The 26116-nt window shown below is 46.0% G+C and overlaps 1 protein-coding gene across 5 annotated transcripts in view; it reads left to right on the top strand.

Moving 5' to 3' along the window:
- TTLL11 (tubulin tyrosine ligase like 11) overlaps positions 1-26116 on the top strand; it is an 80372-nt gene that overhangs the window by 16701 nt on the left and 37555 nt on the right. For 3 of the 5 annotated variants that reach the window (XM_088665390.1, XM_088665391.1, XM_088665393.1), the window contains exons 2-6: positions 379-475; positions 5942-6075; positions 10295-10873; positions 18861-18956; positions 24873-24991. In XM_088665390.1, coding sequence (XP_088521516.1) covers positions 379-475; positions 5942-6075; positions 10295-10873; positions 18861-18956; positions 24873-24991 — 1025 coding nt within the window. The remainder of the gene's footprint in view (positions 1-378; positions 476-5941; positions 6076-10294; positions 10874-18860; positions 18957-24872; positions 24992-26116) is intronic. The other 2 variants (XM_088665394.1, XM_088665392.1) reach the window with 2 other exon arrangements.

Raw genomic sequence — 26116 nt, 5'->3', positions numbered from 1 at the left:
AGGTCTTTAAGCAGAGGCTTGACAGCCATACGTCAAGAATGCTTTGATGGTGTTTCCTGCTTGGCAGGGGGGTTGGACTGGATGACCCTTGGGGTCTCTTCCAACTCTATGATTCTTCCATGAGAACTGAGTCCAGTGCTGCTCCCTTTTGAGGAATCGGGCGCAGGGAGTCAGAGGATGAAAGCATCTTCCAGATCACAGAGAAGGGGCGATGTGCCCACCAATCCTGTTAACTGCCTGCTCGGAAGTAAATCCTCCTCTGCCCAATGGGACTTTCTCCCATGTCAACGCAGGCGATCGAATTGCATATCTCAATCGCTTCTTACTTGCGTGTAGCATTCGCTTCAAAGGTGTTTGTCTCTTATCTCTTTGCTCCAGTTTCCATTTGGCCGCCGCATACCCTGCGACATTTACTGGCACGGGGTCTCGTTTCACGATAATGCCATCTACTCGGGCCAGGTCAACAAATTTCCAGGTAAGAGATCTCTTTGCGCCGCTCATTTGAAAGAAGCCAATTGTAGGAACTTGATCTTGCTTCCACACTTGTGCCAGGGCTAGGGTTAAGTTCCAACGATACAGGATGGTGCCACAGGGTTCTGTCTTGGGCCCAGTCTTCATCAACATCTTGATCAATGACTTGGATGGTGGGCTTGAGGGCATCCTGAGCAAGTTGGCAGGCGGCACCAAATTGGGAGGGGTGGCCAATACCCCAGAGGGCAGGATCGCACTTCCAAATGACCTGAACAGATTAGACAACTGGGCCAAAGCAAACAAGATGAATTTGAACGAGGAGAAATGTAAGGGCAAAAAAAAAAAAATGAAAGTCACAAATACAGGATGGGGGACACCTGGCTTGAGAGCAGTACATGTGAAAAGGATCTAGGAGTCCTGGTAGACCACCAACTTGAAATGAGTCAGCAGTGTGATGCAGCAGCTCAAAAAGCCAATGCAATTCTGGGCTGCATCAATAGGATTCAAACTTCAAGAAAGAAGATTCCACCTCAACATTAGGAAGAACTTCCTGACAGTAAGAGCTGTTCGGCAGTGGAATTTGCTGCCAAGGAGTGTGGCGGAGTCTCCTTCTTTGGAGGTCTTTAAGCGGAGGCTTGACAGCCATATGTCAAGAATGCTTGGATGGTGTTTCCTGCTTGGCAGGGGGTTGGACTGGATGGCCCTCAGGGTCTCATCCAACTCTATGATTCTATGATTCTATGATCTTGCTTCCACACTTGTGCTAAGGTTAGGGTTAGGGTTAGGGTTAAGTTCCGACGATACAGGACTGGCGTAGGAGAATGATGGCGTATATGGGAATTGCGGAATTGACATCTAGATTGAGACAGTAGGGTAGCAAGTTGTAGGAGAAAGAATGGGGAAAAGTTGGGAAAAATTGGGAATTGAAAATATTGACAAATAAAGACACCTCATAGTTGGAAATAAAAACTCTTTATTGGCTTCATTTTAGGAAAAAGACAAATTACAATGTATATACAATGAAAGAAAATCAGCGACGAACAAACGTATTTTTATAAAATGGAACATAAAAAAAAAAACAAAATAGAAAGGAAACTAGTCTAACAATAAAGAGGAACAAACTGCAGAAAACAGAAATTGATCCTTAAAAAAAAAAACACAGCAAAAGTAGGTGTGGAAGTCTCTTTGTACGTTATCCGTTTTATTTTATTTGTATGTTAAAAAGTGTTACAACTTTGTTGAAAATGTAAAAACCGGTGATATATCTGTTATGTGAAAACGAAGGAAAAATTACTGTAAAAAAATAAAGAAAAGAAAAGAAGCAATTGTACAAGGAAAGGGGGGGCCCTTTGTGGTGTTTTCTGTCTTCACAGACGGACAAGCCCTCTTCAGGTCCCGGAAGGGTTTTCTCATGGGAGAGTGGAGCAAGCTTCTTTTTTCCTGCTCGGGGGCTAGGACCCAAACCAACTCCATTAATTATATCCGCACTTTGCTTTTCCTCCGTTCACCTAACCCTTCTTCAGTCGACCCTCTTTCTCCCTTAAAAGGACCAAAGCGCTTTATGTGTAATTGGAACTGTCCTGCCCGATTCCCGGCCATGGATAAAACCAAGACTGAAGACCGGCCGGCCCAAACTTGTCCTTGGACGTGTCCAGAAGAGGGCAACCCAAATGGTCAAAGGCCTGGAAACGATGCCTTATGAGGAACGGCTTAGGGAGCTGGGTATGTTTAGCCTGGAGAAGAGAAGGTGAAGGGGGTGATATGATAGCCATGTTCAAATGTCATATAGAAGAGGGTGAAAGGTTGTTTTCTGCTGCTCCAGAGAAGCGGACACGGAGCAATGGATTCAAACTTCAAGAAAGAAGATTCCACCTCAACATTAGGAAGAACTTCCTGACAGTAAGAGCTGTTCGGCAGTGGGATTTGCTGCCGAGGAGTGTGGTGGAGTCTCCTTCTTTGGAGATCTTTAAGCTTTATAGGTCCAAACCTTCGAATTGGGCCTGGAAGCTAATTGGCAGTAAGAGCTGTTTGGCAGTGGGATTTGCTGCCAAGGAGTGTGGTGGAGTCTCCTTCTTGGGAGGTCTTTAAGCAGAGGCTTGACAGGCATAGGTCAAGAATGCTTTGATGGTGTTTCCTGCTTGGCAGGGGGTTGGACTGGATGGCCCTCGGGGTCTCTTCCAACTCTAGGATTCTATGATTAGGAAGAACTTCCTGACAGTCAGAGCTGTTCGGCAGTGGGATTTGCTGCCGAGGAGTGTGGTGGAGTCTCCTTCTTGGGAGGTCTTTAAGCAGAGGCTTGACAGCCACATGTCAAGAATGCTTGGATGGTGTTTCCTGCTTGGCAGGGGGTTGGACTGGATGGCCCTCGGGGTCTCTTCCAACTCTAGGATTCTATGATTAGGAAGAACTTCCTGACAGTCAGAGCTGTTCGGCAGTGGGATTTGCTGCCGAGGAGTGTGGTGGAGTCTCCTTCTTGGGAGGTCTTTAAGCAGAGGCTTGACAGCCACATGTCAAGAATGCTTGGATGGTGTTTCCTGCTTGGCAGGGGGTTGGACTGGATGGCCCTCGGGGTCTCTTCCAACTCTAGGATTCTATGATTAGGAAGAACTTCCTGACAGTAAGAGCTGTTCGGCAGTGGGATTTGCTACCAAGGAGTGTGGTGGAGTCTCCTTCTTGGGAGGTCTTTAAGCAGAGGCTTGACAGGCATATGTCAAGAATGCTTGGATGGTGTTTCCTGCTTGGCAGGGGGTTGGACTGGATGGCCCTCGGGGTCTCTTCCAACTCTAGGATTCTATGATTAGGAAGAACTTCCTGACAGTAAGAGCTGTTCGGCAGTGGGATTTGCTGCCAAGGAGTGTGGTGGAGTCTCCTTCTTGGGAGGTCTTTAAGCAGATGCTTGACAGGCACATGTCAAGAATGCTTTGATGGTGTTTCCTGCTTGGCAGGCGGTTGGACTGGATGGCCCTTGGGGTCTCTTCCAACTCTAGGATTCTATGATTCTATGAATTTAATTTAGGGAGGCCATAGTTAAAGGCTTGCCAAATGCACACCCAGAAAGGAAGCAGGACTGAATGTGGATCCCCTGGGGCTGGATCCTATTGTGTTTCACTGAGCAAGGGGAGTAGCCTCTGAGCACACGCAAAGTGCCACTGTCTGTCCCTCTTATGAATACCTTGCAGGCAGCTCTCATATACCTTGGTTTAAGCAACAGGACTCCTGTTGCTTTGAAGATTCCACCTCAACCTTAGGAAGAACATCCTGACAGTAAGAGCTGTTCGGCAGTGGGATTTGCTGCCAAGGAGTGTGGTGGAGTCTCCTTCTTTGGAGGTCTTTAAGCGGATGCTTGACAGGCATATGTCAAGAATGCTTTGATGGTGCTTCCTGCTTGGCAGGGGGTTGGACTGGATGGCCCTCGGGGTCTCTTCCAACTCTAGGATTCTATGATTAGGAAGAACACCCTGACAGTCAGAGCTGTTCGGCAGTGGGATTTGCTGCCAAGGAGTGTGGTGGAGTCTCCTTCTTGGGAGGTCTTTAAGCGGATGCTTGACAGGCATATGTCAAGAATGCTTTGATGGTGCTTCCTGCTTGGCAGGGGGTTGGACTGGATGGCCCTCGGGGTCTCTTCCAACTCTAGGATTCTATGATTCTATGTCCTTTTCATGCAGGATCGAGCTCCTGGCGCAGGCGTGGCACTTAAGCCCTCTGGTCCAGGGGTGCAAAACCTCAGACCTGGGATTCCTCCCCAGGATGTATCCCCCCCCCCCTCGGATGCCCCTGTCACATACCATATCTGCACCGTTCTTAAGCAGACCAGAATGTGTCCCTGAGCATGAGTGCAAAAACTAGCCTGCTGGTCAATGGCAACATTTTCACTCATTGCCCAAAATGCTGTGTTCTTGGCCTAGATTGGAAACACCATCAAAGCATTCTTGACATATGCCTTGTCAAGCCTCCGCTTAAAGACCTCCAAAGAAGGAGACGCCGCCACGCTCCTTGGCGGCAAAGCCCACTGCCGAACAGCTCTGACTGTCAGGAAGTTCTTCCTAATGTTCGGGTGGAATCTTCTTTCTTGTGGTTTGAATCCATTGCTCCGTGTCCGCTTCTCTGGAGCAGCAGAAAACAACCTTTCACCCGCCTCTATAGGACATCCTTTTATATATTTGTCTAATCTATTAAGGTCATTTTGAGGTGTGATCCTGTCCTCTGGGGTATTAGCCACCCCTCCTAATTTGGTGTCATCTGCCAACTTGCTCAGGATGCCCTCAAGCCCATCGTCCAAGTCATTGATAAAGATCATAGAATCATAGAATCGTAGAGTTGGAAGAGACCACAAGGGCCATCCAGTCCAACCCTCTACCGAGCAGGAAACACCATCAAAGCATTCTTGACATATGCCTGTCAAGCCTCTGCTTAAAGACCTCCAAAGGAGGAGACTCCACCACACTCCTTGGTAGCAAACTCCACTGCTGAACAGCTCTTACTGCCAATTAGCTTCCAGGCCCAATTCGAAGGTTTGGACCTATAAAGCTTAAAGATCTCCAAAGAAGGAGACGCCACCACACTCCTTGGCAGCAAATCCCACTGCCAAACAGCTCTTACTGCCAATTAGCTTCCAGGCCCAATTCGAAGGTTTGGACCTATAAAGCTTAAAGATCTCCAAAGAAGGAGACGCCACCACACTCCTTGGCAGCAAATCCCACTGCCAAACAGCTCTTACTGCCAATTAGCTTCCAGGCCCAATTCGAAGGTTTGGACCTATAAAGCTTAAAGATCTCCAAAGAAGGAGACTCCACCACACTCCTTGGCAGCAAACTCCACTGCCGAACAGCTCTTACTGCCAATTAGCTTCCAGGCCCAATTCCAAGGTTTGGACCTATAAAGCTTAAAGATCTCCAAAGAAGGAGACGCCACCACACTCCTTGGCAGCAAACTCCACTGCCGAACAGCTCTTACTGCCAATTAGCTTCCAGGCCCAATTCCAAGGTTTGGACCTATAAAGCTTAAAGATCTCCAAAGAAGGAGACGCCACCACACTCCTTGGCAGCAAATTCCACTGCCGAACAGCTCTTACTGCCAATTAGCTTCCAGGCCCAATTCGAAGGTTTGGACCTATAAAGCTTAAAGATCTCCAAAGAAGGAGACTCCACCACACTCCTTGGCAGCAAATCCCACTGCCGAACAGCTCTTACTGTCAGGAAGTTCTTCCTAATGTTTAGGTGGAATTTTCTTTCTTGTAGTTTGAATCCATTGCTCCGTGTCCGCTTCTCTGGAGCAGCAGAAGACAACCTTTCTCCCTCCTCCATATAACATCCTTTCGTTTATTTGAACATGGCTATCATATCACCCCTTCACCTTCTCTTCTCCAGGCTAGACATACCCAGCTCCCTAAGCCGTTCCTCGCCCAATGCCCCCTTTTGTCCAAGAGTTTCCAGTTGTTGAGGCCCTGCTCACGCTTGACCTTCTTCCCCAGGCATGACCGAGGTGGTTCGGAAGATCTCCCTGAGCCGTGCCATGCGGATGATGCAGGAACTCTTCCCCGAGGAATATGACTTCTACCCGCGCTCCTGGATCCTGCCAGAGGAGTTTCCCATTTTCCTCGCAGAGGTGGGCTATCTCCGCTAAGGTCTTTGAGATTCGAAAGAAGTTGACGTTTTAGTATGGCCTCTCGATACCAGGAAGGTTGTCTTTGTTGTGCTTCAGCTCCTGCCAAAAACGGCCTTTTTTCGACTTTTTTTCCAGCTTGCCTAGGTATTTGGAATGCTGACTTTCTTTTTGGTTTCTCACCGATTTTCATTCTTTAAAGTGTTTTCAATTATTGTTGTTGAATTATTTTGCAATGGCCGGTGGCTCTCACTTGCCCCTCCCCGCCAATCTCCTGACTTGAGCAGCTTGTGGGAAACGCACAACTCGGCACGTCTCTTGTGAGCCGTAGTCAAAACAATTTCCCAGTAGTTCGCCGCCACCACCCTTTCTCACTTGCAGCTGGCCAGGGAGCCTAAAAGGGATAGCTCTCCGCCCTGTTACGAGGTTGCAAGCCTCTGACTACCCTTAGTAAAGCAGGCAGAAATTCAACCGGGTTTGGTTTCTTTACTCAAACCCAGGCACACTCACTTGTGCAGCCCACTCACTTGTGCAGGGGGTTGGACTGGATGGCCCTTGGGGTCTCTTCCAACTCTATGATTCTATGATTCTATGAAATATATGAAAGGATGTCATATAGAGGAGGGAGAAAGGTTGTTTTCTGCTGCTCCAGAGAAGCGGACACGGAGCAATGGATTCAAACTTCAAGAAAGAAGATTCCACCTCAACATTAGGAAGAACTTCCTGACAGTAAGAGCTGTTCGGCAGTGGAATTTGCTGCCAAGGAGTGTGGTGGAGTCTCCTTCTTTGGGGGTCTTTAAGCAGAGGCTTGACAGGCATATGTCAGGAATGCTTTGATGGTGTTTCCTGCTCGGCAGGGGGTTGGACTGGATGGCCCTTGGGGTCTCTTCCAACTCTACGATTCTATGATTCTATGATTCTATGATGGTGTTTCCTGTTTGGCAGGGGGTTGGACTGGATGGCCCTTGTGGTCTCTTCCAACTCTATGATTCTATGATTCTAATAGTATAACCACCTAAACATTAGGAAGAACTTCCTGACAGTAAGAGCTGTTCGGCAGTGGAATTTGCTGCCAAGGAGTGTGGTGGAGTCTCCTTCTTTGGAGGTCTTGAAGCATAGGCTTGACAGGCATATGTCAAGAATGCTTTGATGGTGTGTCCTGCTTGGCAGGGGGTTGGACTGGATGGCCCTGGTGGTCTCTTCCAACTCTAGGATTCTATGATTCCCCCGCCTTGCAATACTAGAATTGAGGATCATCCAATTAAGTTGGATGGCAGCAGGTTCAAGTAAGAGCTGTTCGGCAGTGGAATTTGCTGCCAAGGAGTGTGGTGGAGTCTCCTTCTTTGGAGGTCTTTAAGCAGAGGCTTGACAGCCATACGCCAGGAATGCTTTGATGGTGTTTCCTGCTCGGCAGGGGGTTGGACTGGATGGCCCTTGGGGTCTCTTCCAACTCTATGATTCTATGATTCTATGAATTTAATTTAGGGAGGCCATAGTTAAAGGCTTGCCAAATGCACACACAGAAAGGAAGCAGGACTGAATGTGGATCCCCTGGGGCTGGATCTTATTGTGTTTCACTGAGCAAGGGGAGTAGCCTCTGAGCACACGCAAAGTGCCACTGTCCCTCTTATGAATACCTGCAGGCAGCTCTCATATACCTTGGTTTAAGCAACAGGACTCCTGTTGCTTTGAAGATTCCACCTCAACATTAGGAAGAACTTAACCACCTAAACATTAGGAAGAACTTCCTGACAGTAAGAGCTGTTCGGCAGTGGGATTTGCTGCCAAGGAGTGTGGTGGAGTCTCCTTCTTTGGGGGTCTTTAAGCAGAGGCTTGGCAGGCATATGTCAAGAATGCTTGGATGGTGTTTCCTGCTCGGCAGGGGGTTGGACTGGATGGCCCTGGTGGTCTCTTCCAACTCTATGATTCTATGATTCTATGAAATATATGAAAGGATGTCATATAGAGGAGGGAGAAAGGTTGTTTTCTGCTGCTCCGGAGAAGCGGACACGGAGCAATGGATTCAAACTTCAAGAAAGAAGATTCCACCTCAACATTAGGAAGAACTTCCTGACAGTAAGAGCTGTTCGGCAGTGGAATTTGCTGCCAAGGAGTGTGGTGGAGTCTCCTTCTTTGGAGGTCTTTAAGCAGAGGCTTGACAGGCATATGTCAAGAATGCTTGGATGGTGTTTCCTGCTCGGCAGGGGATTGGACTGGATGGCCCTTGGGGTCTCTTCCAACTCTATGATTCTATGATTCTATGAATTTAATTTAGGGAGGCCATAGTTAAAGGCTTGCCAAATGCACACACAGAAAGGAAGCAGGACTGAATGTGGATCCCCTGGGGCTGGATCCTATTGTGTTTCACTGAGCAAGGGGAGTAGCCTCTGAGCACACGCAAAGTGCCACTTGTCCCTCTTATGAATACCTGCAGGCAGCTCTCATATACCTTGGTTTAAGCAACAGGACTCCTGTTGCTTTGAAGATTCCACCTCAACATTAGGAAGAACTTAACCGCCTAAACATTAGGAAGAACTTCCTGACAGTAAGAGCTGTTCGGCAGTGGGATTTGCTGCCAAGGAGTGTGGTGGAGTCTCCTTCTTTGGGGGTCTTTAAGCAGAGGCTTGACAGGCATATGTCAAGAATGCTTGGATGGTGTTTCCTGCTTGGCAGGGGGTTGGACTGGATGGCCCTTGGGGTCTCTTCCAACTCTAGGATTCTATGATTCTATTTTCAGGTGGGCCAATACTGTACCTCCCTGGAATGTAAGCCCCGAGTAAGTTGCTGACTTAGTCAGGGAGAGAGGGTAGGTGGGTCGGTAAATTTTTCACCCCCATGTTTTGAGCTGTTCTTACTTTTATCTGTAAGGTAAAGGTCAAGGGACCCCTGACCATTAGGTCCAGCCGTGACCGACTCTGGGGTTGCGCGCTCATCTCGCATTATTGGCCGAGGGAGCCGGCGTACAGCTTCCAGGTCATGTGGCCAGCATGGCAAAGCCGCTTCTGGCGAACCAGAGCAGCGCACGGAAACGCCGTTTACCTTCCCCGCTGTAGCGGTTCCTATTTACCTACTTGCACTTTTGACGTGCTTTCGAACTGCTAGGTTGGCAGGAGCTGGGACCGAGCGAGGGGAGCTCACCCCGCCGCGGGGATTCGAACCGCCGACCTTCTGATCGGCACGCCCTAGGCTCAGTGGTTTAACCCACAGCGCCACCTGGGCATAGCTGCCAAGTTAGAGACAGTAAGAGCTGTTCGGCAGTGGAATTTGCTACCAAGGAGTGTGGTGGAGTCTCCTCCTTTGGAGGTCTTTAAGCAGAGGCTTGACAGCCATCTGTCAGGAATGCTTGGATGGCGTTTCCTGCTTGGCAGGGGGTTGGACTGGATGGCCCTTGGGGTCTCTTCCAACTCTAGGATTCTATGATTAGGACGAACTTCCTGACAGTAAGAGCTGTTCGGCAGTGGGATTTGCTGCCAAGGAGTGGGGCGGAGTCTCCTCCTTTGGAGGTCTTGAAGCAGAGGCTCGACAGGCATCTGTCAGGAATGCTTTGATGGTGTTTCCTGCTTGGCAGGGGGTTGGACTGGATGGCCCCCGTGGTCTCTTCCAACTCTAGGATTCTATTATTCTAATAGTATAACCACCTAAACATTAGGAAGAACTTCCTGACAGTAAGAGCTGTTCGGCAGTGGAATTTGCTGCCAAGGAGTGTGGTGGAGTCTCCTTCTCTGGAGGTCTTTAAGCAGAGGCTTGACAGCCATCTGTCAGGAATGCTTGGATGGCGTTTCCTGCTTGGCAGGGGGTTGGACTGGATGGCCCTCGGGGTCTCTTCCAACTCTAGGATTCTATGATTCTAAATTTTCCCTTTTCTCGCGAGGAAGCCTATTCAGCATAATGGAAAATCCCTTTAAAAAAAGGGATAACTTGTATTTGTGTGTATATGTATTCTTCTACTTGTTTTTGTTATTGTATTGTTACTTTATTAATGTTAAAAAGAATAAAAAATTTTGAAAAAAAAAGGGGGATAACTTGGCAGCTATGCACCTGGGTCCCACTTTTATCTGTAAGCTGCCTCAAATCCTTGCCATGGAGAAAGGCGGGGTATGTATGTATAAATGTATTGAATGAATGAATGAATGAATGAACGAATAAAATAATTTATGCCCGTCTAGGACCAAGAAGGGGCAAAATGTAACAGACGTTCTTTTCCCCTCTTGTTCCCTTTCAGGTCCAGATGATGAAAGAAGCCAACCCCAGGTGGAAGCCCATATTCATTGTGAAACCTGACGGCGGGTGCCAGGGGGACGGAATCTACCTCATTAAGGAGCCCGCCGACATCCAGGGGACGGGGAGCGCCCGGCCCCCCCGACCTGCGGTGGTCCAGGAGTACGTGTCCCAACCCTTTCTCATCGACAGCCTGAAGTTCGACATCCGCCTCTACGTCCTGCTGAAGTCTCTGGACCCGCTGGAGTTCTACGTCGCCAAGGACGGCCTCTGCCGCTTCTGCACGGAGCGCTACCAGGAGCCGACCCACAAGAACCTCCACCAGGTCTTCATGCACCTCACCAACTACTCCCTCAACGTCCACAGCGGGAACTTTGTCCACTCCGACAGCGCCAACACGGGCAGCAAGCAGACCTTTTCCAGCGTCCTCAATAGGTTGTCCTCCGGCGGCGTCGACCTCGAGGATCTCACGGAAAACATCGTTTCCCTGGTCATCAAGACTGTGATTGCCATGGTCCCTAACCTGAAAATTTACCACCAGTCCGATATCCCTGCCGGAAAACCGGGGCCTTCTTGCTTCCAGGTGAGCCATTTAGACTAGAGGGCATTTAGACTAGAGGGCATTTGATTTAGACTAGAGGGCATTTGAGGGTGCGTAAGTCTAAGAACATAAGAAATGCCCTTCTGGATCAGGCCCAGGGGCCCCCGCCTAGTGTAGCGTCCTGTTTTCATGGTGGCTAGCAATATACCTCCACTGAGAAAGCTGCAAGTAGAATTTGAGCCCTCTCCCTTCCAGTGGTTTCCATTGCTGCCTCCAACCGTGGCTAGTGGACATTGATGGCCTTGTCTCCTCCGTGAATTTGTCCGATCTTCTTTTGAAGCCAGCCAAGGGGGTGGCCAACACTGCCTCCTGTGGAAGTGAGTTCCACAGTTTAATTCTGCCATGTGCATTTTCTTTTATCTGTCCCAAATGTTCCAAGAAAATCATTTAAGGCAACAGAAGTTCTTGCAGACGTATCCCTCATCAACAGATGCAACCTTGGTTTGTTTGTCCATTTTCAGACTTGTTCTTTTTATAGAGGTTTGTTATTTTTATGCAGACAGGATATAAGACCATAATCACAAATACAGGATGGGTGACACCTGGCTTGAGAGCAGTACATGTGAAAAGGATCTAGGAGTCTTGGTAGACGACAAACAGTACATGTGAAAAGGATCCAGGAGTCTTGGTAGACCACAAACTTGACATGAGTCAGCAGTGTGATGCAGCAGCTCAAAAAGCCAATGCAATTCTGGGCTGCATCAATAGGAGTATAGCATCTAGATCAAGGGAAGTAATAGTACCCCTGTATTCTGCTCTGGTCAGACCTCACCTGGAGTACTGTGTCCAGTTCTGGGCACCCCAGTTCAAGAAGGATACTGACCAGCTGGAACGTGTCCAGAAGAGGGCAACCCAAATGGTCAAAGGCCTGGAAACGATGCCTTATGAGGAACGGCTTAGGGAGCTGGGTATGTTTAGCCTGGAGAAGAGAAGGTTAAGGGGTGATATGATAGCCATGTTCAAATATATGAAAGGATGTCATATGGAGGAGGGAGAAAGGTTGTTTTCTGCTGCTCCAGAGAAGCGGACACGGAGCAATGGATTCAAACTACAAGAAAGAAGATTCCACCTCAACATTAGGAAGAACTTCCTGACAGTCAGAGCTGTTCGGCAGTGGGATTTGCTGCCAAGGAGTGTGGTGGAGTCTCCTCCTTTGGAGGTCTTTAAGCAGAGGCTTGACAGGCATATGTCAAGAATGCTTTGATGGTGTTTCCTGCTTGGCAGGGGGTTGGACTGGATGGCCCTCGGGGTCTCTTCCAACTCTATGATTCTGTGATTCTTCTGACTCCCTCCCTCCCTCCCTCCCTCCCTCAGCTTGCTTAAATCAGAAAATACATTCATTTTCTCTTCTGTTTTCTTCTTGTTGTTTTTGCCAGTGTGGGTCAGGATGAGCTGAAATCTCAGTAGCTCCTCCTGACCTTTGCAAAATGGCAGTTCATGCCATTCGGACCCGAAAAGAGCTGTGATTATGTGAGCAGGCTGTGCCATTAATGCCAAGAGGAACTGCCACAGTCACAATTTGTCAATTAGTGCCTCAAAATCTGCAGTCAGAATACTGTCCTGTGGAACCCGTCTCGGAGCAATCTCTCTCTCTCTCTCTCCCCCCGCCCCTTACCTTCTCCTTCCACCAGGAAACCACCTTGTTGTAAACGTAGCAAACCTTTGCTTTTAGCAATCTATGGTAGCAATCTTTGGTAGGGCACTATAGGCAACAACCGATTAACGTGCGCCCGAAAGATGTGCGATCGCACGCAGTGCCAAACCCAGAAGTGACACAAATTTGTCCCTTAACACGTCACGAAAAGGCCGGAACGGGTGGGGTGAATCATAGAACTTCCTGACAGTAAGAGCTGTTCGGCAGTGGATTTTGCTGCCAAGGAGTGTGGTGGAGTCTCCTCCTTTGGAGGTCTTTAAGCAGAGGCTTGACAGGCATATGTCAAGAATGCTTTGATGGTGTTTCCTGCTCGGCAGGGGGTTGGACAGGATGGCCCTTGGGGTCTCTTCCAACTCTACGATTCTATGAAAAGAGGATTGGACGAATTCATTGCCTCCATGGCCAATGGCAATAATGCTTCCGAAGACAAGATGCTGGAAACTGCAGGAATGAAGGGGGGGGCTCTTGCGCTCCGGTCCTTCTTGCCGGCTTCCCATAATGGGCATCTGGTTGGTTATTGTGAGAACAGGATGCTGGACTAGATGGCCCTCGTTTGGCCTCATCCAGCCGATTCTTCTCCTGTTCTTCTTTTATTAAAAGTGTGCCCTGGGTAGATTCTGGATAGGGTGGGTTGATTTGAATCAGGGCAATTGACTGAGCACTTACGTCTCGTCTCTGTGTCAGCTTTGTATCTTGTCAAGTTTGGAAATGAAGAAACAACCAACCAAGGTGGTGTAAAATCAGCAGTTTAATCAGCGAGAGCATCAAAAAAAAAAAAGGCTGATTCTTTTTTTCTTTTCTTTTTAAAGAAACTTTATTTGATTATTGCAAGTCATTACACAAAGTCTGCAAATGCACAGGAGAAAAAAGAAGATAAGAAACAAAAAACATATATATCCATACAGTTAACCAACATTTAAAATACATCAAATCCTTACCAATTTGTTTTATTGAATTCCCCCCCATCCCCCCCACCCCTTCCTCTTCTTCTCAACCTTCACTTAACTGTCTTGACAGTTTTCCTTCTGCACCTTTTAATTTCTTTTTCAACAACATACCATTTATTTTCCTGATCCTCTACACTTTTTGTGCATTCTTTCTATCCTATTTTCCAATTTCTTTCCTTTTATGTCCTCTTCTCTTTTTCCTCTCTCTCTGCCATGTTGCTATTTGAGCGTTTAATAGTCCTGAAATAGGTTTGGTTTTTTCCGCCTGGCACTTAATATAGTCCATGAATGATTTCCAATTTTTCACACCATCTTCTTTCTTTGTTCCCTTTACTTCTTCATATTTCATAGCCCAATTGCAATAGTTCGTTACTTTAATTTGCCATTCCTCCTTAGTTGGTACCCTTTGAGACTTCCAATCTTTTGCTATTAGTAGCCTTGTGGATAGAAAAAAGGCTGATTCAATGGCCAAACCAAGTTTCATTTCATGCATTTTAATTTATATGCCGCTTCACATTTCAGCAGAAAACTTAAGTGGTCTAAAAATCCCGTTGCAAAGGAGTCAATATAAGAAATATAATACAGTCCGCATTCAAGCCAAGCAATACTACTACATCTGCTGCTGACCATCGGAATAACTCCACTTTAAGTAACATAATTAAATAAATCCCTAAAGCATATTAAGCAACACTAAGAACTACAGAAACAAATCACATGCAAAAGAGAAGAATATATCAAAGTTACATCAAGATGTGCTATAGTTACAATATATAATGAGATAGAATAATAGAAGCATTGACATCTCCATAAATATTCCATGTTCAAATATATGAAAGGATGTCATATAGAGGAGGGAGAAAGGTTGTTTTCTGCTGCTCCAGAGAAGCGGACACGGAGCAATGGATTCAAGCTACAAGAAAGAAGATTCCACCTCAACATTAGGAAGAACTTCCTGACAGTCAGAGCTGTTCGGCAGTGGAATTTGCTGCCAAGGAGTGTGGTGGAGTCTCCTTCTTTGGAGGTCTTTAAGCAGAGGCTTGACAGGCATATGTCAAGAATACTTTGATGGTGTTTCCTGCTTGGCAGGGGGTTGGACTGGATGGCCCTTGTGGTCTCTTCCAACTCTACGATTCTATGATTCCCCCGCCTTGCAATACTAGAATTGAGGACCATCCAATTAAGTTGATAGGCAGCAGGTTCAAGCAAATGATGCAACTCACTGCCACAAGATACCATGGGGGCTCACTGGCTTAGGTGGCTTCAATAAGAGACTAAATATTAGGAAGAACTTCCTGACAGTAAGAGCTGTTTGGCAGTGGAATTTGCTACCAAGGAGTGTGGTGGAGTCTCCTTCTATGGAGGTCTTTAAGCGGAGGCTGGACAGCCATCTGTCAGGAATGCTTTGATGGTGTTTCCTGCTCGGCAGGGGGTTGGACTGGATGGCCCTTGGGGTCTCTTCCAACTCTAGGATTCTAGAGGAGGAAGAAAGGTTGTTTTCTGCTGCTCCAGAGAAGCGGACACGGAGCAATGGATTCAAACTTCAAGAAAGAAGATTCCACCTCAACATTAGGAAGAACTTCCTGACAGTCAGAGCTGTTCGGCAGTGGAATTTGCTGCCAAGGAGTGTGGTGGAGTCTCCTTCTTTGGAGGTCTTTAAGCAGAGGCTTGACAGGCATATGTCAAGAATGCTTTGATGGTGTTTCCTGCTTGGCAGGGGGTTGGACTGGATGGCCCTTGTGGTCTCTTCCAACTCTACGATTCTATGATTAGGAGGAACTTCCTGACAGTAAGAGCTGTTCGGCAGTGGGATTTGCTACCAAGGAGTGTGGCAGAGTCTCCTTCTTTGGATGTCTTTAAGCAGAGGCTCGACAGGCATATGTCAAGAATGCTTTGATGGTGTTTCCTGCTCGGCAGGGGGTTGGACTGGATGGCCCTTGGGGTCTCTTCCAACTCTATGATTCTATGACCTCATGACTTTGTGGAAAGTGCTGCTGACTATATATATCTACTGGGCTGGGCCTGAGGAACAGCGCTTTCCTTCCTCCTAGACTGGTCTCCTTCTCTCCTTCTCTCCTCCTATTTGGCCCTCCAACTCCCATTCGCCACCCTTTTCTGTGTGAGGGCATCTTAAGTTCCTTGCCCTGTGTGGCCTTCTGGTTGGGTGGGCATCGCATGGGCAGACCCTGACCACCAATGAATGTTTCAGACTGATGTCACAAGGAAATATCATAGAATCGTAGAGTTGGAAGAGACCACAAGGACCACACTCCTTGGCAGCAAATTCCACTGTCGAACAGCTCTTACTGTCAGGAAGTTCCTCCTAATCATAGAATCATAGAAGACTTGGACAACACCTCTAGAAGGATACAATACAATGGCTTGACAGGCATATGTCAAGAATGCTTTGATGGTGTTTCCTGCTTGGCAGGGGGTTGGACTGGATGGCCCTTGGGGTCTCTTCCAACTCGACGATTCTATGATTCTATGTACCATTCCCCGTTTGTGGAATGCTCTCCCCAGTGAGGCCCGTCTGGCTGCTTCATTATACGCCTTTAGGTGCCAGGTGAAAACATTCCTTTTCAACCATGCCGTGGTCTGATTAACATCCTACCGGTTTTTGTTATGTATTTTATGTTTTATACATTGGCTCCCAGTACGTTTCCGAGCACAATTCAAAGTGTTGGTGCCGACCTTGAAAGCCCTAAACGGCCTCGGTCCAGTATACCTGAAGGAGCGTCTCCACCCCCATCGTTAAAGACCTCCAAAGAAGGAGACTCCACCACACTCCTTGGCAGCAAATCCCACTGCCAAACAGCTCTTACTGTCAGGAAGTACTGAAGGAGCGTCTCCACCCCCATCGTTCTGCCCGGACACTGAGGTCCAGCACCGAGGGCCTTCTGGCGGTTCCCTCGTTGCGAGAAGCCAAGTTGCGGGGAACCAGGCAGAGGGCCTTCTCGGTGGTGGCGCCTGCCCTGTGGAACACCCTCCCACCAGAGGTCAAAGAGAATAACAATTACCAGACCTTTAGAAGGCATCTCAAGGCAGCCCTGTTTAGGGAAGCTTTTAATGTCTGATGGATTTCTGTATTTTAATATTTTGTTGGAAGCCGCCCAGAGTGGCTGGGGAAACCCAGCCAGATGGGCGGGGTATAAATAATAAATTATTATTATTATTATTATTAATATCTTGTAATTTTATCTTGTGAACTGCCTGAGCTCTTCAGACAACGGGCAGCGTACCAATTAAATAAATCAATGCAATATAACACAGCTATCCCACTTCATTCATGGCGTGCTCTGGTCCATGGGGTCACGAAGAGTCGGACACGACGAAACGACTAAACAACAACATCCTATTTCATTTATTTCTTTAACAAAATGTCAGAAGATAGCTGCTTACTAAAATATATTGCAAAAAATAATCTCAAACCTACTTACTGCTTTGCATTGATACTACTCGATATATATATATATATTCTTTAAATGGTGCAAATCTGAGAATTAACCCTGTTAGAGTATTTCTTTACATTTTGCCAGCCTTCCTCAGCTGGTGCCCTCCTGGTTTTTTTTTAGGCTCCCAACACCGTCCCCTATGGGCTTAATGGTTTAATGGTGCCCTCCTGGTTTTTTTTTAGGCTCCCAACACCGTCCCCTTGGGGCTTAATCATGGTTTGTTGATCACGCTAAGACAGTGATGGGCAACCTTTTGAGCTTGGTGTGCCAAAATTTCGTCAAAAAACTGAGCATAACTCGGGTGGTGTGTCACTTCGAGAAAAACCCCATAATTTCATGATATTTAGAGTTTAAATAACAAAAAATGTATACAGTGGTGCCTCGCTTAACGAAGGCCCCGCTTAACGAAATTTCCGCTGAACGAAAGGATTTTTCGAGCGGAGCTTGCCTCGCTAGACGAATGGGTTTTACGAAAAATCCGTCTAGCGAATCGCGGCTTCCCATAGGAATGCATTGAAGTTCAATGAATGCGGAATACATGGAATTAGCCGACCTGACCGGGAGACTTTGAGACCAGCGAGAAAAAACGGTGGAAGAAGTTTTAAAGACTCTTTGAAAAAGAATAATATAGAAATAGAGTAATATATAAAATAGAATAATATAGAAATAGAGTAATAAGAATAAGAATAATATAGAAATAGAGTAACAAGAAAGGGTTTTTGATAGAAACAGGGAGCTGTAGCTTATGAAAACAGATTTGTGTTGAAGGAAAATTGTAATATTTATTAAGGTTATGGATGGATTAAGATATAAATATATGGAATCAAAGTTAAAGAGGAATATGAAGTAGAAATTGCTAACAGATTAATATGTTATGAATCGCAGTAAGGAGGAACCGAGGAAGTCAAACACAATGATTAGAGACGAAATTCAGATTATGAAATTTTTGTTTGTGTGTGTATTTTGTTTTGTTTGTGTTTAATTAAAAAATTAAAAAATTAAAAAAAAAAGAAATTCAATTAATGCGTTCCTATGGGCAAAAAAAAATTTCAAAAATTTTTTCGATGCATTCCTATGGGATTCGCTAGACGAATTTTTCGCTATAAGAAAAGACCCGTGGAACGAATTAATTTCGTCTAGCGAGGCACCACTGTAATTGTAATATATAACTGTATTTAATAAACCAAAAAATAATAATTATTTTTTTAAAAATAAATACCCCATAGGTTCGCCATCAGGGTGCTAAGAGAAGATTGAGGCAGGAACCACTTGCCCATTCGTGGTAAACCCTTACCTTCCAAGTTCCGGACTGCAGAATCCGGGACCGGCAGCCATTGGACACCGGAAGTTGCGTCGATGTAACTTCCGGTGTCGCTTTGCCCTTCTATGGGCACCCAAAATGGCCGCCGGCGGCTTCGAAAGTCGCTTGCGCGCATGTCAGGAAGTGCTCCGGCGCAACTTCCGGTGACGCCCCGCCCATCTATGGGCACCAAAATGGCCGCCGCCAACACCGGAAGTGACGACTATGCACTTCCGGGCATGCGTACATGCGGCTTTTGAAGCTGGCGGCGGCCATTTCTGGTGCCCATAGAAGGGCAAATCGGAAAGGAAAAAAAATGGCCGCCGGCAGGAGAAAATAATGGAGAAAAACGGGAGACGAAGTGATACGGGGGACCACCGGGAAAAAGGTAAGTAAAAACGGGGGTTTCCCGGGGAAAACGGGAGACTTGGCAGCTATGGGTAAACCATATTAATTGCATGTGACGTGTGAATGCAGCCATTTTATCCAGCAGACACATTGATTCCATTTAGAGATTAACTGTAGGGCTGATTCTGAAAATGTCCAGCATAGGGGAGCTTGGAAATGTCTTTTTAAAAATAATTTTTAAAAAAGCGCTGTTGTTTCTTGTCTAAAGATTTTAGGATTTGACATTCTGCTGATGAAAAACCTGAAGCCAATCTTGATGGAAGTCAATGCGAACCCCAGCATGAGAACGGAGCACGAGAAAGAGGTAAGACCCTTGCTTTAGACTCTTAAAAAAATATATATTTATTAAAGATTTTCACACATACAAAAATACAAAACACACTAGATACAAAAAATACAAAAATACAAAAAATACAAAATACAAAAAACACAAAAATCAAAATTCTTGCTTATAAACCTTATTTCTAATCTATTGACTTCCTCTCCCACCTCTTGCTGCGCTTCTTTTTCATTTCATATTTAGTAAATTCTAAATCTTACATCGATTTAGCCTGGAGAAGAGAAGGTTAAGGGGTGATATGATAGCCATGTTCAAATATACGAAAGGATGTCATATAGAGGAGGGAGAAAGGTTGTTTTCTGCTGCTCCAGAGAAGCGGACACATAGCAATGGATTCAAACTACAAGAAAGAAGATTCCACCTCAACATTAGGAAGAACTTCCTGACAGTAAGAGCTGTTCGGCAGTGGAATTTGCTGCCAAGGAGTGTGGTGGAGTCTCCTTCTTTGGAGGTCTTTAAGCAGAGGCTAGACAGCCACATGTCAAGAATGCTTTGATGGTGTTTCCTGCTTGGCAGGGGGTTGGACTGGATGGCCCTTGTGGTCTCTTCCAACTCTACGATTCTATGATTCTAAATTTGCTTCAATATTACCATATTACTATATCTATTATATCTTATCTTTTAAACGCTCAATCTATATTTTACTTCTTAATTATAATATCCCTATCTTCTAGCAATGCTTATTTTCAAACCTTTGTGTAATCTACAACTTCCTTGTATCTCCCTCACTGCCATTAAATCAGTCTATTACATGCTTATTTTTCAAATAAATTCTAAATTTCTTCTTCCGCTGCTTTTTCACTCCCCGTCAACTCAGACAGTTCCATATATTCTATCAATTTCTTCTGCCATTCATCCACAGTTGGCAATTCTTCATTCTTCCAATTCTTTGCCAATCGTATTCTCGCTGCTGTTGTGGCATACAAAAAAGAAAACCACATCTTTCTTGGGGATATAATCCCCTGTTATCCCAAGTAAGAAGGCCTCTGGTTTCTTAGCAAAGGTGCTTTTCAGCACTTTTTCCAGTTCATTATAAATCTTTTCCCAGAAGTCTCTCACTTGGGGGCACATCCACCACATGTGGAAGAAAGTTCCCTCTTGCTTTTTACATTTCCAGCACTTATTGTCTTGTTTATGGTAAATCTTAGCTAGCTTTACCGGAGTCAGATACCATCTATACGTCATTTTCATTAAATTTTCTTTTGAAACTGCACTCGCGGTAAATTTCATGTTTTGCTTCCATAACCTTTCCCAATCCTCCACCATGATGTTGTGCCCCACATCATTTGCCCATTTTATCGTCGCACTTTTTGTTTGCTCGTCTTTTGTATGCCATTCCAACAAGACATTGTGCATTTTTGATTAATTTTTACTTTTAGAATCTAACAATTCTGTTTCTAATTTAGACTTTTGCATTTGAAAACCAACTTTTTTTATCCATTTTAAACATTTCATTAATTTGGTGATCATAGAATCATAGATCTAGTTACAGGTAGGTAGCCGTGTTGGTCTGAGTCGAAGCAAAATAAAAAAATTCCTTCAGTAGCACCTTAAAGACCAACTAAGTTTATATTTTGGTATGAGCTTTCGTGTGCATGCACACTAAGAATACCTTCAGGTATCTGAAGAAGTGTGCATGCACACGAAAGCTCATACCAAAATATAAACTTAGTTGGTCTTTAAGGTGCTACTGAAGGAATTTTTTTATAGAATCATAGAGTTGGAAGAGACCACAAGGGCCATCCAGTCCAACCCCCTGCCGAGCAGGAAACACCATCAAAGCATTCTTGACATATGCCTGTCAAGCCTCTGCTTAAAGACCTCCAAAGAAGGAGACTCCACCCCACTCCTTGGCAGCAAATTCCACTGCCGAACAGCTCTTACTGTCAGGAAGTTCTTCCTAATCATAGAATCATAGAGTTGGAAGAGCCATCCAGTCCAACCCCCTGCCAAGCAGGAAACACCATCCAAGCATTCTTGACATATGCCTGTCAAGCCTCTGCTTAAAGACCTCCAAAGAAGGAGACTCCACCCCACTCCTTGGCAGCAAATTCCACTGCCGAACAACTCTTACTGTCAGGAAGTTCTTCCTAATGTTTAGGTGGAATCTTCTTTCTTGTAGTTTGAATCCGCTGCTCCGTGTCCGCTTCTCTGGAGCAGCAGAAAACAACCTTTCTCCCTCCTCCATAGGACATTCTCACTACCTCCACTCTGCACCCCCTCAAGAGGCGCCCGCCCCTCGGCCGAAGAGGTTCCGGGGGCCAAAGGCAGCAGGCAGGAAGGACGCGGGACACAAACGCCTACCTCGCCGCCGCTGCTTCGCGGCCTCCCGCCGCTCCTCTCACGGGCCAGGGAGGGTTGTGAGGAGGAGGCCTCCGCCGGCCTCCACCCTCGCTTCCCTGACGTGCCCTGCAGTGACCGGCCGGGAGCGGCGGTTGGAGGAGGCAGGGGGGGGGAGAGTGCGCGCGTGCAGTCTCTTCGTCCAATCCCTGTGTCCCTGGGGCATTAGCGCGGAAAACGGGACACAGGGAATCAGGACGCAGAGACACTTGCACTTTATTATATAGGATTCCATTAAAGGTTGGATTTTTCTGGGCTCTGCAAAACACACACACACACACAGGAAGTTGAACAGGGGGAAAAAGAGACAAGCGCTCACAGTTACGCAGAAACTCCAAAAAAGTGTATGAACATGTTCCCAGCACGGAGGTAGCCTAGGATGTCTAATACAGAGCAAGTTACAGGTAGGTAGCCGTGTTGGTCTGAGTCGAAGCGAAATAAAAAAATTCCTTCGGTAGCACCTTAAAGACCAACTAAGTTTTTGGTTTTTTTTGGTACGAGCTTTCGTGTGCATGCACACTTCTTCAGATACACTTGAAACAGAAGCAAGCAGACCCTTATATATATATTCAGAGGGTGGGGGTGGTGGGCTGTAAGAGTGGTAAACCTGTTGATGGCTGTTAACGACTGCGGATGACTGCAATAGGTCCTGCGGGGAAAGGTTGGATTTTTCTGGGCTAAATTGCTGAATTGGAAATCATTAGCAAGCTTAAGTAATGCAAAAGGCTGGACTAGATGAATCCCAAGCCGGAATTAAGATTGCCGGAAGAAATATCCACAACCTCAGATATGCAGATGACACAACCTTGATGGCAGAAAGCGAGGAGGAATTAAAGAACCTTTTAATGAGGGTGAAAGAGGAGAGCGCAAAATATGGTCTGCAGCTCAACATCAAAAAAACCAAGATCATGGCCACTGGTCCCATCACCTCCTGGCAAATAGAAGGGGAAGAAATGGAGGCAGGGAGAGATTTGACTTTCTTGGGCTCCTTGATCACTGCAGATGGTGACAGCAGTCCCGAAATTAAAAGACGCCTGCTTCTTGGGAGAAAAGCAATGACAAACCTAGACAGCATCTTAAAAAGCAAAGACATCACCTTGCCGACAAAGGTCCGTATAGTTAAAGCTCTGGTTTTCCCAGTAGTGATGTATGGAAGTGAGAGCTGGACCATCAAGAAGGCTGATCGCCGAAGAATTGATGCTTTTGAATTATGGTGCTGGAGGAGACTCTTGAGAGTCCCATGGACTGCAAGAAGATCAAACCTCTCCATTCTGAAGGAAATCAGCCCTGAGGGCTCCCTGGAAGGACAGATCCTGAAGCTGAGTCTCCAATACTTTGGCCACCTCATGAGAAGACTCCCTGGAAAAGACCCTGATCTTGGGAAAGATTGAGGGCACAAGGAGAAGGGGACTCCCTGGAAAAGACCCTGATGTTGGGAAAGATGGAGGGCACTAGGAGAAGGGGACTCCCTGGAACAGACCCTGATGTTGGGAAAGATGGAGGGCACTAGGAGAAGGGGACTCCCTGGAACAGACCCTGATGTTGGGAAAGATGGAGGGCACTAGGAGAAGGGGACTCCCTGGAACAGACCCTGATGTTGGGAAAGATGGAGGGCACTAGGAGAAGGGGACTCCCTGGAACAGACCCTGATGTTGGGAAAGATGGGGGGCACAAGGAGAAGGGGACGACAGAGGACGAGATGGTTGGACCGTGTTCTCGAAGCTACGAACATGAGTTTGACCAAACTGCGGGAGGCAGTGCAAGACAGGAGTGCCTGGCGTGCTCTGGTCCAGGGGGTCACAAAGAGTCGGTCACGACTAAACAACAACAACAACAACAACAAAAGGATAAATGGTGGGAAAGTATAACATGGCTTAAGGGGGCTGGACTGATAAGCGGTTCCTTGTGGTTAACTTATTGATATTGCTTTTGGATTGTGTTTAAAGGTGAATAAAGGAAGACTCCCGGGGGGGATAGGACCTCTAGTGGGGGAAGAAGGTATAACACAATAGAAAAAAAATACAAGAACCCTAAATAATTCCGGAACCTTCTGAGGAAGTGTGCATGCACACGAAAGCTCATACCAAAATATAAACTTAGTTGGTCTTTAAGGTGCTACTGAAGGAATTTTTTTTTATTTTTGCCTAAATAAGGAGACCTTAAAATGCCTCGCAAAGGAGTAAAAACAGAAACCCCTGAGGAGAGAAGATCAGAAATAGAAGGGGATGGGGTTCTAATTAAAATCCTGGAAGAGATTAAGCAAATAAGGGCAGAATTGAGGGAGAGTGAGATGAATATAGGCAAAAAATTAGCTGATTAGTTAATTAGTTAATTCAAACTTCAAGAAAGAAGATTCCACCTCAACATTAGGAAGAACTTCCTGACAGTCAGAGCTGTTGGGCAGTGGGATTTGCTGCCAAGGAGTGTGGTGGAGTCTCCTTCTTTGGAGGTCTTTAAGCAGAGGCTTGACAGGCATATGTCCAGAATGCTTGGATGGTGTTTCCTGCTTGGCAGGGGGTTGGACTGGATGGCCCTTGTGGTCTCTTCCAACTCTATGATTCTATGATTAGGAAGAACTTCCTGACAGTAAGAGCTGTTCGGCAGTGGGATTTGCTGCCAAGGAGTGTGGTGGAATCTCCTTCTTTGGAGGTCTTTAAGCAGAGGCTTGACAGGGCACTAGGAGAAGGGGACTCCCTGGAACAGACCCTGATGTTGGGAAAGATGGAGGGCACTAGGAGAAGGGGACTCCCTGGAACAGACCCTGATGTTGGGAAAGATGGGGGGCACAAGGAGAAGGGGACGACAGAGGACGAGATGGTTGGACAGTGTTCTCGAAGCTACGAACATGAGTTTGACCAAACTGCGGGAGGCAGTGGAAGACAGGAGTGCCTGGCGTGCTCTGGTCCATGGGGTCACGAAGAGTCGGACACGACTAAACGACTAAACAACGACAACAACCAAGCTTAAAACCACGGAGCCGCCTGGGATGAATAAAGACATTGGATTCTTATCTCATTATGCATGATCAAGCTTTCTTTAGCGCCTCAGCCCTTGCTTTCCCCCCCGCAGGACCTATTGCAGTCATCAGCAGTCGTTAACAGCCATCTACAGGTTTACCACTCCCATCAGCCCACCACCCATTCCCACCCACCCCCACCACCCTCTGTATATATATATATAAGAGTCTGACACTTCTGTTTCCAGTGTATCTGAAGAAGTGCGCATGCACACGAAAGCTCGTACCAAAATAAAAACTTTAAGGTGCTACTGAAGGAATTTTTATTTTTTATTTTAATACAGAGCAGCGAGTGTGCTTCTGTTGTGTGTTTGTTTTTGTAGGCTGGGGGCAAAGCAATACTGTAGACCAGGGCTGGGGAAACGCTGCCCCCCCCCCGAAGCTATTGGACTCTATCAGCCAGTTGCGTTAGGTCAAGGATGAAGGAAGTTGTAGTCTATGAGCATCTGGGAATTCACAGGTTCCCCCATACCTGATCTAGGGAGAATTTTGTCATTCATCTCTGTGCGTTCTTTGAATCCAAGGTTTCTCCAGGGGTCTATGAGTACATCCGAAGCCCTGTTGACGAAGCAGTCAAAATCTCCGTCATCCGGGACACGCTCCGGTTAGTGGATCCGCGCAAGAAAAAGAGGGAAAAGACATTGTAAGTGTGCATTGATTTCGTGTCCTTTTGACCAGATATACATGTCTGTTGTTCGACAGAAGGGAGTTGCTTTTCTTTTTTTTCTTTTTTTCAATATATTTTTTCTTAATCGTTTGATCAACAAACATACAAAATACAAAAATACAGATACAAAAAACATCAAAATACAAAAATACAGAAATCGAACAACATATAACAGAAAAATATATCATTTCTCATCCATTTTGATATTCATTGTCTTCAGGCTTCCCCAATTCCCTACTATCTGATTTTCATTTTTATAAACTTCTATAGCAGTTTCTTTCTTACCCATCATGTAATCCCTTTAACACTTCAAAGTTAATTCATCTTCATATCATCTACCCTAATTTCTAACTTTCAATCTTCTATTATCTCCCTAATGCCTTATCCTCTTTATTTTCCTGGATATTCAAACTCTAATTATCAAATACATTCCCTATATACATTTTAAAATTTCTTCCAATCTTTTAAAACTTTGTCATTTGTCTGGTCCCGGAGTCTTCCTGTCAGTTCTGCCAATTCCATATAGTCCATCATTTTCATTTGCCATTCCTGCATGGAAGGCAGTTCCTCTTTTTTCCAATTTTTTGCTATTAAAATTCTAGCAGCTGTGGTGGCATACATAAACAAATTAACATCGGCCTTGGGGATTTCTTCCCCAATGATTCCAAGCAAAAAGGCTTCCGGTTTTTTCAGAAATGCGTTTTTAAACATCTTTTTCAATTCATTATAAATCATCTCCCAGAAGCCTTTTATCTTAGGGCATGTCCACCACATATGGTAGAATGAGCCAACATCCTGCTTACATTTCCAACATTTATTGTCGCTTTTGTGGTACATTTTAGCTAACTTGGCCGGCGTCAGATACCATCTATACAGGGAGTTGCTTTTCTCATACTAGAGTTCAGTGACCAGGCAGTCAAAATTCTGCATCAGGAGCAGCCGGATTCTGCAACCTGCACAAGTGACTTTCCCTGTAACCTTTGCCGCTTTGCAAAATGCACCCCGGCTCTGATTTTAGCAGGCCGCGCCAACTGACGCTCAAGCACATCTCTGCAATCATAATGGCTAGTGACTTTATTTTTAATGGAAACGGGAGATTCG

This window comes from Zootoca vivipara, chromosome Z2 (genome assembly GCF_965207765.1).
Source record: "Zootoca vivipara chromosome Z2, rZooViv2.hap1.1, whole genome shotgun sequence".
Classification (NCBI taxonomy): Eukaryota; Metazoa; Chordata; class Lepidosauria; order Squamata; family Lacertidae; genus Zootoca; species Zootoca vivipara.
This window is presented reverse-complemented; position numbering and strand designations above follow the sequence as displayed.